We start from the raw sequence: 13,627 nt of genomic DNA, 5'->3' as shown, positions 1-13,627 counted from the left end.
TTTGAGTTTTGCAAAAGGGAAGGAAAAGACTAAGGAACTGAGAAGAGACTTTGTCTTTTCCCACTGTGGACCTTAACATCTGTGCCCAAACAATAGTCTATGTGCTTTATTCAAGAAGCATTTGCTCCAGTAAGTATTTTTGAAAGGTCTGTAGTAGTTCATACCTTTACAGTTCTTAGTTGTGAAAAATACAGTAATAAAAGCATAGAGCAGATCAGCTGTTCCTTGAAAAAAATCACTGCTAGAAGAAGATTCCTATAGAATTCCTTGTCACTACTCCTCACCTTAACTCAGTTATTCTCCTTACGTGTATATGAAATAGTTCAGTGTATTAAAATGGTAAGCTGTGGCAAATTCAAGATGTTTGAACAAGAGGACAGATATATTTATACTTTAATAGGATGAGAGTTGGTATTTGAAAAATAAAGCAGTGGAAAACAAGTTGTGTTGTGACAATGAACAATTCCTGTTGTGAATAACAAGGAAACTCAGACAAGAAGTTTAAAGAACATGACTCATCATAGAAACACCAGGAGAATGGAGAGGCAAAAACCGTCTTGCAATGTGTTGATTATTTTATTTATGATATTACTTTTCTGTCTCTGGGATTTTTTTTTTTCCACAAAGTGATTGAATAGATACAAATAAAATAAGTACTTAGATACCTACCAGCAGTGCCTGGTAATACAGTTATAAATATTTATTGTTAGCCTTAACAAGTGTCTCAGTTCAAAATACAAGCACACAAAATACAATACAAGTAGTTTGACCTTCTTTGCATTTACAACAAAACACGAGCACTCAGTTTCAAATATGGAAGTTGTATTATTGTGGCAAATGTTGGCTTATCATCCCACTAAGAAAGATGAGTGAAAGCAAAGAGAAGCACTGTGACCTGGTTGTGATTGGCTTGGAATACACTAGTGGATGGTGGCTTTAGTATCTGACAAATATGTCATTAGTCTCATCACATAAACATTTATTTTTGTGAACTTATTTTTCTTAGAATATCCAGTATAAAATAGGTCAAGAAAAATCATTGTTATGTTGATGTTTGTCTCAATTGCATGCAAGAGTCTTTTTCCATTTTATTTTTCTTCTTCTTTCTTCAAGCAGGAGATATCAGGCATTTCCTTCTAATGAGCATGGCTTGGATGCTGGGTAGTTGTTTTTCCCCTTTTCTTTGCGAAGTTTGTTTCAAATACATCAGTTTTCTGGTATTCAAGCCTGTAAATATTTAATAGAGTGCCATTTACTTTTAAAAACCAATAAGCAAGCACTAAAAAGGTACTAATTTCATAATTATTGTTTCCAACTGCTGATTTATATTCTGGAAGTTGGAACATGGAAGGCGCGAGGCTGTTGGCACTGGGGCTGTGTTCCCAACTGTGGCAGCAGGGACTGTGGATGTATTTCCTTTCTCTACCTTCCACAAGGAAGTTCCATGATTCTAGTTTTTGGTTTGTGAAGCCCAGTTTTAGGTGGAAAGACTTCCAGCAGGCATGTATCACCGGTAAAATATTATATAAATATATAATATCTATATGGTACTGGCAAAGGGTCTATGAGCCAGCAGTGTGCCCAGGTGGCCAAAAAGGTCACCAGCATCCTGGCTTGTATCAGGAATAGCGTGGCCAGCAGGACTAGAGAAGTGATTGTGCCACTGTGCTCGGCACTGGTGGGGACCCACCTTGAATGCTGTGTTCAGTTTTTGGCCCCTCATCATAAGGAGGACACTGAGGTGCTGGACAGAGTGCAGAGGAAGCAACGAAGCTGGTGAGGGGCTGGAGCACAACAAGTCTGATGCGGAGCGGCTGAGGGAACTGGGGCTGTTCAACCTGGAGAACAGGAGGCTGAGGGGAGACCTTATCACTGTCTACAACTGCCTGAAAGGAGGTTGGAGTGTGGAGGGGGTTGGTCTCTTCTCCCAGGTAGCAAGTGATAGGACAAGAGGAAATGGCCTCAAGTTGCACCAGGGGAGGTTTAGATTGGATATTAGGGAAAATATTCTTCCCAGAAAGGGTTGTCAGGCACTGGAACAGACTGCCCAGGGCAGTGGTGGAGTCACCATCCCTGGAGGGGTTTAAAAGATGTTTAGACGAGGTTCTAAGGGACACAGTTTATTGCCAGAGTTAGGTTATGGTTGGACTCGATCCTGAGAGTGTCTTCCAACCAAAATGATTCTATGATTTTTTCCAAGTTAATATTTCTTCTACTCATATTTAAGCTTTGCATTCATATTGTTTTCTGAAAACAGCACTACTCTTGGCTTTTTTACACATCAAGAAGTATGTCCTTCCTATTAGCTAAAAGAGGTGACATTTTTCTATTAGAACTAAATCCAAACCATCTGTGATATGTGTTTTGCAAATGGCAAAGTTAGTTCTGTATTGTATAGAGGTCCTGCATTGCAATATATGTAACATCAGTCTGTATTTCCATGACTGAGCTACCATTCTGTTTGACTGACACCATGGCAGTTGTCTTTATCTTCTGAGTGATTCGCTCCTGCTGTGTCTGATGAGCCTTATGGGCATTTAATTTGTGAGGAGGATTCTTCAGGAAATGTATTCCTAAGAGTACTGCAAAATGTGCTGCTCAGTACATTATCCTGCTACACTTGACTGACTGCCACTTAAAGCAAAATTTCTTCAGACAAGAAGGGAAAAATGCCAACAATATAATACAAGAGCATCAGAGGGGGAATAATTGTGCAGTTGTTTCTTGAGAGGAATTTTGAAATGGGGCTGGAGGAAGGAACTGTTATTTTCCTAGGAAGGTTGATTTGAGATTTATATTTTTTTCTATTTTATTTTTTTTTATCAGTGAATTTGGCGTTAAGATGGTTCAGGTGATAACACTTCCTGAAGCCAGAGAAGATGGTAATTATCAATGGAGGATACAGTATCTTTTTTCATACAAAAAAGCAGCTAAACAGGGCGAGGAGTGAAAGGGGAAATTCATGTTGTCTGTTGCAAAGAGCAGTGGAGAATGCCTTATCTGTACTAGTTAATTGTAAGATAATAATGATCTTTTGGTACCATTAAGTGTGAACAAGGTGAGACCCAGTTGGCCATGTGGTCAGTGGTGGAAAAGAGAGATTACTCATGAAGAACTGATACCTGGGATAGAAGACTGCGTGCCATAGGACTTAATGTGCTTTGTTCCAACTCAGTATGTCTTGAATATTTTGTACAATTTACCAAAATTGCTTTTTGAGACTATGTCCATGAAGAATTAAGGTTAGAAGCAGAAAACAAAGTTGTGCATCAAAAGGAGCAAATGACTTTCAGAACATGACAAAGTTCTTTCCTCAAAGAAAGCACAGACTAGAAGTTACCGGAACTAGTGAGAAAACTTGTATTTTACATGCTTTTAAAATAAGTCTCATGTAGCTTCAATTTGTGTTTGTCATGTTAGAGTTTCCATTTTACAGCAGTTCTGCAATCTCACTTTGTTACACAGCAAAGGAAAAACATTTGCAAAGGCTATCAGGTATTGTGGAGTAAACTTTATTAGATGCAGAATATAAACATAAGGGGAATTACAGATTACTTCAGTGAAAGTAAAATGAAATGCTTAACAGGTATTTATTAGGAGATAGCTTGTCAGTGAAAAGTCTTGTATACAAAAATGAGGACGATGAGCTCTTTGTATCTATGTAACTATCTTAGAGCCAGTTGTAAAATGAAGACTATAAAGTTTTTTGTTTGTTACTATCTGTATGTCATGAAAGAGCGAAATGGTTTCTAAAATGTACGGTCACAAACAGATTATAAAATTCCTGAGGGGAGCTCTGATAGGGCTATCATAACTTACCAATGGAATGGTGAGTCACTGGGGGAGGAATTCATGTAATAATCTTTTCTGGTATTTATAGGACCAGGAGGATAAAATGTCATTTAATTTTATTCGATTAAAAACTACTAGGCAAGAGAGAAAGAGGAAGGAAAAATGAAGCATCTTTGTGTTATTTCAGGAGTGAAAGATGAATGGATTATCTAAAAAGTGTATTATGAAGCAGTATAGTGGTTAATTTCAAATCTGATCAAAATAGCCGTTTCAAATAAAATAATTGTATTTGATAATTTAAGATTACTTTTTTTAAGTTCTACACGCAAAATGCTGCTTTTGAGTAGAGCTGGTAGATTGAGGCATCCGTATGAGCTCTTGTTTGCTAGTTTAGGCATGTGTAGCAATGTAGTTCGAAGATTATCCGTGGAAAGTCTTTATTTACCTTAAAAAGTTATGCGTAAATGTCCTTAACATAGCCTTCAGTAGGTTTACTAGGATGCCAAAGTGCTTTAGCCTGTTCCATTAATGTTGATGGTACAGTATTTTATCCAGCACTGTATATTCAGTCCTGCAGTCACTTCTGCTTGAATCAAAGCTGTATCCTGTCTTCTGTATTGCTCCCAACGTATAGATCATGGTGCAGTTCTCTACTGTTGTTTGGTTGGTTTGGGTTTGTTTGTGTGGTGGTGCTTTAGGTTTTCAGAAAGAGCAAAATAATTTGGTGAGCATATGTTTATTCCCAGGGAATGCTTGCATGGATTCTGAACTAATGCAAAGGAATTAAATCATGACAACCAAAAGATCATGTAGGATCATAGTTTTCACTGACTTCTAGCCACAGTAGAACTGGATTATTAGTTTCATAGTCAGTTTTATGATTAGGGGATTTCCATTAAAAGTCTTTGTTTTCTATAAAATGTATCTAGAAAAATGTTTGGGTCTTTCTTCAATCGGTTCTTCATTGCTTTTGAATTTCCATTTTTATCCTAAGGGACTTTGTGGTTGATTCTTAATTCTTTCTGTGGATAAGTTACAAAATTTCCCTTAAAAGGCGCTTGGCTTTGGAGTGTATAATTTCTGTAAATAAGTTCATTTCACATAAATTTGTATTGAATGCGATTATGCCAATGAGTGTTTTCAAAAACTATTTCATATCCAAACAGTGTTTGATAAGTGAGGAAAAAATAAAGGAAATACATGTTGTGTAGCAAAAGACGTAACTTAAGCCCTTAGAGTATATCACATCAGCAACTGAAATGGGATTGCTATTAAGGTGGCTGTTTCTATGCTACTCTGCATCTAATTAACCCATGGAATGATGATAGAGAAGATACAGCAGGATTTGGCTTCAGTGTATCTTAGTAACCTAAATACATAGTTTTGTCCTTGCACAGCAAACCCAAAATCTATCGTAATGTCTCTTGAAAACATAAACTTTGTTCTTGTTAGGTTAGTCCTAGTCAGGATATATATGTGCCTGTGCTGCTGTCACACTTTGATCTCTGCCTTCCTTTTAGATGCATTCTTACATAGTAGGTGATGCCGCTTGCTTCCTGTGCCCCCGTGTCCTGTATATCTTTTTGTGCCTCAAGTTGAACAAGTCCAAACAAAGCAGCCAAACAAGAGGCTTTCCCCTAAACTCAGAATGTAAAGAAGTGGGAAGAGTATGAATGTGATGAAGCTGCAGTTGGTTGTACCAAATGATTCTCCTTTTGTTCTGGAAGGTTTGGTGGTGGGAGGTCACAACCCATCAATAGATTACTCTGACATGATTGCAATTCTCCTCAAAATAGGCAAATATTCCCAAAAAGCCATTGTGACTGTATTGAATGGTATATTTTCCTCCAGCTGGGGGTTGGACTAGATGACATTTGAAGGTCCCTTCCAACCCAAACTATTCTATGATTAGCAAAAGAAGCTTTAAATCAACAATTGGTTTATCACTTGTCTACTCTAAGGTAATGGTGTTGGCTTTTTTGACTCAACAGTGTTTCCTGGATATGACATTTGGAGCCGGAGGCCACACGACAGCTCTGCTGGAGAAAACCAGAGACATCACAGTATATGCACTGGACAGGGACCCCACAGCTTATAAAATAGCCCAGCAGCTTTCAGAATCGTACCCGTAAGTTGTCGTCTTTTTGTCTTAGATATGGTTGAGATATTAGGTATGATACTGTGGTGTTATATACACAATATATTACATATTGATAGTTTTATTATATAGTTTTTAATGTCTTATTGTAGAATAGTGTTACATTCTGTAGGTAACCTGTTAAATAGGAGATCAAGTTATTTCTGAGTATTTGCATGCAAGTTCTTCTGAGGTTTTTAGAGTCAAGGGCATATTCTGTACTCTGTTAATTTTGAGTGTGCATCAAGTAGCCAATTTTATATTTAAAAATTGACCGTAAAAAGATTAATGTTCTCAGCTTGCCTTGAAATGATTCTGATGGCAGAGCTGTACAAAAACATATACTTTGGTAAATAGTTCACAAAAAAGGATGGAAAAGTATCCTTTTAAATTAAATAATGAGTTAATTTAAATATGGCTTATGAATAATTTAAAAAACCCCAACAACAAAAAAACCAACTAAAACTAATTGTAAGTCAGCATTAGGTTTGCTAAATATTTGACACAGGCTTCAGAAACAATTTAATAAGCTACTGTTTCTGTAAAGCTCATGCTTCAGTTTTCTTTTTAAACAGAGTACTGAATTTGCGTAATGAACAATTGCTAAATGCAAGTTTTTAGGTTTGTTACACAAAGTTCTTGTTCCTTTATTCAATAAACAGTCCAGTTAGAGTTAGGGCAACGAAGATGATGAAGGGAGTGGAGCATCTCCCTTATGAGGAAAGGCTGAGGGAGCTGGGGCTCTTTAGCTTGGAGAAGATAAGACTGAGGGGTGACCTTATTAATGTTTACAGATATATAAAGGGTGAGTGTCAGGAGGACGGAGCCAGGCTCTTCTCAGTGACAGCCAATGATAGGACAAGGGGTAATGGGTACAAACTGGAACACAAGAGGTTCCACTTAAATTTGAGAAGAAACTTCTTCTCAGTGAGGGTGACAAACACCGGAACAGGCTGCCCAGGGGGTTGTGGAGTCTCCTTCTCTGCAGACATTCAAACCTACCTGGACACCTTCCTGTGTAACCTCATCTGGGTGTTCCTGCTCCAGCAGGGGGATTGGACTGGATGAGCTTTTGAGGTCCCTTCCAATCCCTGACATTCTGGGATTCTGTGAGTGTGGGTACATTCATGCACAAGTGTGCAATATGTAAAGTTGAACATGAGCTTTTCAGAAAGTGCTATGCTTTAAATTTAACCAATAATTAAAAATATGTAGATACGAAATTAAATTAAGATGAAATAATCAATAATTGGGAAATTTAGGAGAAGTAGGAAGGAGGGGTCGCTTACTGTCAGGTTGAAAACGTTAGAGAGATCTTTCCAATTCCAAGAAAACTGGAGGAGATAGATGAAGAAAAACTGGGTCGTTCAGTCATGTTTCCCCACATAAAAGTGAGTGTTAAGACAGCAGTACTGTTCAAGCGCTGCAGCAGGTATTCCTCATCTTTTCTAAAAGAAAAGGCTAAACTGTACATTCCTTTCTTCAAGTGCCATTGTCAGAGGCCCAGCAGGGAGAAATGCAGGTGTGCGACCAGACAGCATAGCTGAGCTTCCAGTCATCCTGCTCTCTGAGACCACTTAGATATATTTCTCTAAATTTTTAGTTCTTTTTGGGCTGAAGTGACATGCAGTCTACACTTCTAAATGTGTGGAATTCCGCTCTCAACTGTTATTTCTCCAGGGAATGCTCTTTTTGACAGAATTGCGTGGAGAATATTGGCAAGGAAATTCCAGCTACTTTCAATCGAAGCCTGTAGACACGTTCCAACAGTTATCATGGGACTTGTAGAGTCTTCTGTTCTTTGTGTCATAGAAAAAATATAAGTCCAAATTAAAGCTAATCTTATATGTAATAATTTTCAGAAATATTCACACAAGTTAAGATAACAAACGGTTCTCTGACTCAATATATGTTTATCTGTGAAGTATCCTATGCAAAACTGGGTGTGAATGGAGTTTATTTTCCAGACAGATGAAGAGATTTCACAAGTGCTGGATGTTGTTCTGCCAGTGATTGACATTGTTGATTCTCTGCTCGCTTATGTCTGTGAAAAGATGAGCTTTATAATCAATATAGCATTACAGCTGATGTAATGCACTATGGCTTTAAAAACAAAGGTCTATTAGTTCCCATTTTTGTTCATAAAATCATATAAACTTGAGCTCCAGACATAGTGTTGTCCACCTTTATAGATGCAAGTTATGATTAGGATGAAGGCGATTCTTAAATAACATAGTGTTAAATTGTTAGAGAAAAGTCTTAATCACTGGAAGATAACTGCATGCCACTTGAATATATTGTGTAAGTTACAGAGCAATATTCACATTTCTTTTGATATCTTCCCTCATCTGCCTTCTTTCCTATTGGAAAGGACATGTGAGTCCTTTTTCAGAATGCGAAGATATGTTTTTTTCCTATAATTAAGGTAAAAGGATGTTCATATGTGGTATATGTGCTCATTATTAATCTGTTTTCCCTGTGAAGTCAGTTGCATAAAGCATTGTTAAATTAAAATGGGGAAGGAGGAGGTATATAATTTATAAATAACAAGTAAAGCTAGGGTTTACTTACAAATCAATTGTAAGCACAAATGATTTACTTATGAGATATGCATCTTTCATAAATGGATTTTTTTAATTCAGTATTCATTGAAAGATGTTTGATCTAATGTTACGGGGTTTTATTGTCAATTTTCTGCACTGCGTTAGAAATAAATCTTTTCTCAGAATTTTATCAGTTTGATGCCAACACAGATTTGAATTAAAAGCTCAGGGCATTCATCCAGTTGACATCTTTATCTGGTCAGGTCTACTGTCAGATCGAATAGTTCCCTCATCTGATTCGCCAGGAAGCCACAGAAAGAGTTCGCTTCGCTTCCTTTGGAGGTGACAGCTCAGGGTGGTGAAAAGGCTAGTTTGCAACTGTAACCAGTAAAATCTGATTTCTGCTATGTCTGAAATTGTCAATGCAATGGGCAAAGTGAAAAATCATATGTCAACTGAATTTTCTGTTGCCATTTTATTTCCACTAAAATCAGAATATTTTACCTGTTTAATTGGGGATGTTAATAAATTCCAGCGTATCAACTGCATAACAGATCTTGAGTCTTGCATTAGTATTTACAGTAGTCTACCCTACTATAAAAAACTTCAATGAGAAATATTCAGTGTTAATTCCTATTGCTTATTCTGATTAGGTAACATTAATCTTAGTAATATCATCTATTTCCAACTGTTACTCAGTGTAGGACTTCATTTTTTAAACATACTATATATTTTTTGTTACTGTGTTACAACATTATTAAAGCTTAAGTTGCAGAAATATGCCCAAAGATTTGGTTGGAAGAGGAGATAAGTATGGCTAAATTAGAAGAATTTTCTATATTCAGAACTAATAAATGAAGACCTCCTTCTACTTAGGCGAAAGACAGCTGGAGTAATAACTCACTGAATGAGATCACTCAGGAAAAATCTATTTGTTTGTATTATAATGTGCCTCCTTGCTTCTTGGTAGTAATTTTTGGCAGAACTAAAATCCAAAGAGGGTAGACTTCCAACTGCAGTTCTTGCATTCATTTAGCTTCTCTGTTATTATTTTTATTTTTTAAAATATGTAGTGCTGCTTTAATAAGGAGAAAGTGGGTCAGGGCCTGTTAGATATTCAGTGTGTGGGTGGGAATCCTTTGACGTGCTTTCTGGGGAAGCCTCTAACTTGGGAATTGCTGCCGAGAATCCAGGAGAACAAGATAAAATTCAGTCAGTAGCAATAAATAACAAGTAAACCCTTTCCCACCCACTGAAAGGGAGAGGTTAGAGAGGTTGCTGAAATCTGGCAATTAACCACTATCGTCGCAAGCTTTTAAGTATGAGAAACCTACACAAAGCCTACGCAGAGGGGGCAGTATGTTCTTTGTAATTCTCTGAGCAGAATAAGAAATTGTGCCCCAAAAGTAAGGATAAATAGTATAAAATTCCTCATAATTTTTTCAACTACCATTTTGTTGTAGTTCCATAGTGACTTAGGTGTGATGGTTCTTGTGGTTTTGCTTTCAGGGTTACATTAAGTTTACAGAAGTGGGATAGAACCATCAGCTCTATGTTCTATTATTATGGGAAAAGTATAATTTGGTTTTTTCAGTTCTAGGGAAAATAAACTTTTTCCAGTTGCAAAAAGGTATTTTTTTAAGTGCTTGTGAATTGTAGCTGAGTGTATTATATATTGACGCTTCATTTATATAGGCTAGTATTTAACTTTTGACTACAGTGCACAAGCAATACAATTAAGAGTGTGCAATCAAAGCCTATTCATTATAATGATGCCTTGACTATACATAAGTTAATTAGTTACCTGTAGTGTTATTTCTTTCTAAGGAATTCACCATGTATGTCAATGTCTGGCTGCTTCTCAAATGCAGGCAACATAGATAAATGAGTTGTCTTAAATATGAGATGGAAAAATGCAATTGAGAGCACTAAAAAGACCTTTAAATGTCATTATATTTAAATAGTAATTTATTTTCTTCCTGAAAAGATATATTTGGGTAATAAACCCAAATAATTTTCCTTATGAAAACATAAGGAATAAAGATTCTTTCCCTTGTTGAAGTTCCAGTTTCTCAGGTTTCAGAATGACTGGAAACTTTTGATTTCATACACGCAGTCTGATCTTTCAACAAATCAAGCTTCTGGTTCCAGTTTGGGCCCAATTCAATGTTACGCTGACATACAAAACACATGCAACGGTTTACTTTTAACTTTTTTTTTTTTCTTTATTTTTTTACTTTTTAAATTCTTTTATAACTTGGCCCTTTAGGTACTTTCTTGAAACCTTTTTGGCCTCAGAGGGAAAGGCTGTGAGTGTTGTCTACCTGGACTTGAGTAAAGCCTTTGATGCTGTTTCCCACGACATTCTCCTGGAGAAACTGGCTGCTTGTTGTCTGGATTGGCGGACTCTTTATTGGGTAAAAACCTGGCTGGCTGGCCGGGCCCAAAGAGTTGTGGTGGATGGAATTAAATCCAGTTGGCCTCTGGTCACAAGTGGTGTTCCCCAGGGCTCAGTATTGGGGCCAGTTCTGTTTAATCTCTTTATCTGTGATCTGGATGAGGGGGGTTGAGTGCAGATCTGCTCTACCATGGACCTGCAGAGGCACAGCCGGCCTCACCATGGCCTGCACTGACACCTGAATCATTTTGGTTGGAAGAGACCCTCAGGATCATTGAGCCCAACCATAACCTAACTGCAGCACTAAACCATGTCCCTAAGAACCTCATCTAAACCCCTCCAGGGATGGTGACCCCACCACTGCCCTGGGCAGCCTGTTCAATGCCTGATAACCCTTTCTGGGAAGAATTTTTCCCTAATATCCAATGTAAAACTCCCGTAGCACAACTTGAGGCTGTTTCCTCTTAAAAGAGCATCTCCTGGCCTCCTCCTTCACTGACCTTGGTGCCTGGAGTTGTTTCTCTGACATTCTCACTCCTCTCTCCAGCTGCTGTTGTGCAGTGGTTTTTATGTCTTCTTAAATACGTTGTCCCGGGGGCGCTCCCACCATTGCTGATGGGTTCAGCCTTGGCCGGGTCCATCTTTGAGCCAACTGGCTCTGTGGGACAAAGGGAAACTTCTGCTTCTGGCATCTTCTCACAGAAGACACCCCTATAGCCCCCTCGGTACCAAAACCTGGCCACACAAACCCAACACAGCTCAGCATCAAGTTCTTATATAACTGACGGTGTAACTAGGTGAACTAAATGTTACTGGATTGTTTTCCTGATTTACTTAACGTTCCTGTGGTAATGACCTGAATTTTTATTGCAGTCGCATGCTCATGGTTACCAGTAATACATCTCTGCCAAGGAATTGTGAAAGACAAGTTTATTGTTTTCATTAGGGATTATAAATCAGGGAGCTGAAATGGAGTGACTAACGTGCTAAGACCCGTTCGTTAATATTTTGTTGGCTATTTCCTGGCTAAATCAAGAGATAATGGGAATAAATGATGATGCCTCTTCATCAAGACCATATTTTTAATTAGTCTCTTAGCAGAATAATTTATTTGCTCTGAATATAAATAGTTTTTAAAAATTCTAACAATTTATATCTGTATTTGTATACTAGAAATAATTTCTGTTCAAGTACATACACACTGAGCAACTGCAGGAGCCTTCATGCCCCACACCACTATCGCCAGAGTTACCATCAACTGTTAATGACAGCAAAAAGATGGGAAAACCAAATTATAATGTAAAAATTCTTGGTAGAAACCAAGCACTTTACAATATAAACATATGGTGTAAAAATTGGTTAGATGTGATTTTGTAGAGAGCAAGTGCAATACAGAGTATGTATGGACTTTCATTACACTGTGCAGCACAGAGTTGAGTGAAGAGGGAAGTTGGGTTAATCCTCAGCCATGCTCATCCATTTACATGTTGTTGACTGTCTCTGAAAGAAGCTCATTCAAAAACCGCCTATAACTAAGATAGAAATAAGAGTTATTTTTATATTTAGTAAGGTCTTCTTACAATTAACCTCAGAGATCAGTAACAAGTAATGGTTTAAAACAGGAAGATGCAATGTAATTCCTGGTGTCCTGAGCAGTGCAATATTTCCTGTGTAGTACAGTCAGTATTTTTATCTTTCTCTTTTGTGTTTTATTGGTGTTTTTCTATATATGATATTTGAAAAACAGAAGTATTAATGAGATTGTCACCCATGGAAAATAACACAGGACACAATCTAGAGAATACCTTTAATCTGTATGTCTGTTGATATAAGCAGAATGTATTTGTTTCGCCTAAACAGAGCATATTTCTTGTGGAAATCATCATAGGTATATGAACAGCACCTAATACCTAAGCAACTTCAAATGTAATTTAAGACTAGGTAGGCAAAAACTAAACCTCCTTAGAAAAGGAGATGGAAGAGAACTGATGCACAAATGCAAGTGTTTCTTTAAAATAATATGTAGCTGAGTATTAGAAGTAAGTTTGGGAAAATGTAGGAAGAGAAAGCCGTGAAGATGGTAGCATTAAAAGATGGCACATCTGAGTATACTGGTTGAGCAGACAAACAGTCCTCAGGTGTCCACTTGAAGCTTGAATGAGTTGGATCTGACAGCTTGTTTGAATGTCTTAACATCTTCCCCTTGCAATTTCAGTCTTGTCTTTGTGCTGCTCATTTGAAAGTGTATTTATCCATAGTCTTTAAAATATAAAGGTCTTATTTTACTTTTTTATGGAGGAGAGGGAGAAGCCTAAGGGAAAGCAAGTTTGTGAGTTATCTGAAGTAGGGGAAAATTGTTTCTAGAATAAGCAAGTTATCCAGCAGGCCGGACTAAGCGTGTCTTTGAAGCAGTGATGTCTTACTGGGGCTCTTTGGTCACATTCAGCTTTCAGCATGTTTACAAATATATAAAGGGTGAGTGTCAGGAGGATGGAGCCAGGCTCTTCTCGGTGACAACCAACAGTAGGACAAGGGGTAATGAGTGCAAACTGAAACACAAGAAGTTCCACTTATATTTGAGAAGAAACTTCTTCTCAGTGAGGGTGACAGACACTGGAACAGGCTGCCCACGGGGGTTGTGGAGTCTCCTTCTCTGCAGACATTCAAGACCTGCCTGGACACCTTCCTGTGTAACCTCATCTGGGTGTTCCTGCGCCGGCGGGGGGATTGCACTGGATGAGCTCTTGAGGTCCATTC

At 37.8% G+C, this 13,627-nt stretch overlaps 1 protein-coding gene across 1 annotated transcript in view; it reads left to right on the top strand.

The window, feature by feature from the left end:
* METTL15 (methyltransferase 15, mitochondrial 12S rRNA N4-cytidine) overlaps nucleotides 1-13,627 on the top strand; it is a gene marked incomplete at both ends in the record, with an annotated part of 82,708 nt that overhangs the window by 24,506 nt on the left and 44,575 nt on the right. Inside the window, one exon of the mRNA XM_080345293.1 lies at nucleotides 5,784-5,920. Coding sequence (XP_080201419.1) covers nucleotides 5,784-5,920 — 137 coding nt within the window. The remainder of the gene's footprint in view (nucleotides 1-5,783; nucleotides 5,921-13,627) is intronic.

The sequence above is a fragment of the Nesoenas mayeri genome (assembly GCF_963082525.1).
Source record: "Nesoenas mayeri genome assembly, chromosome: 5".
Taxonomy (NCBI): Eukaryota; Metazoa; Chordata; class Aves; order Columbiformes; family Columbidae; genus Nesoenas; species Nesoenas mayeri.
Note: the sequence above shows the minus strand (reverse complement) of the source record. Positions and strands in the feature narration are given on the sequence as shown.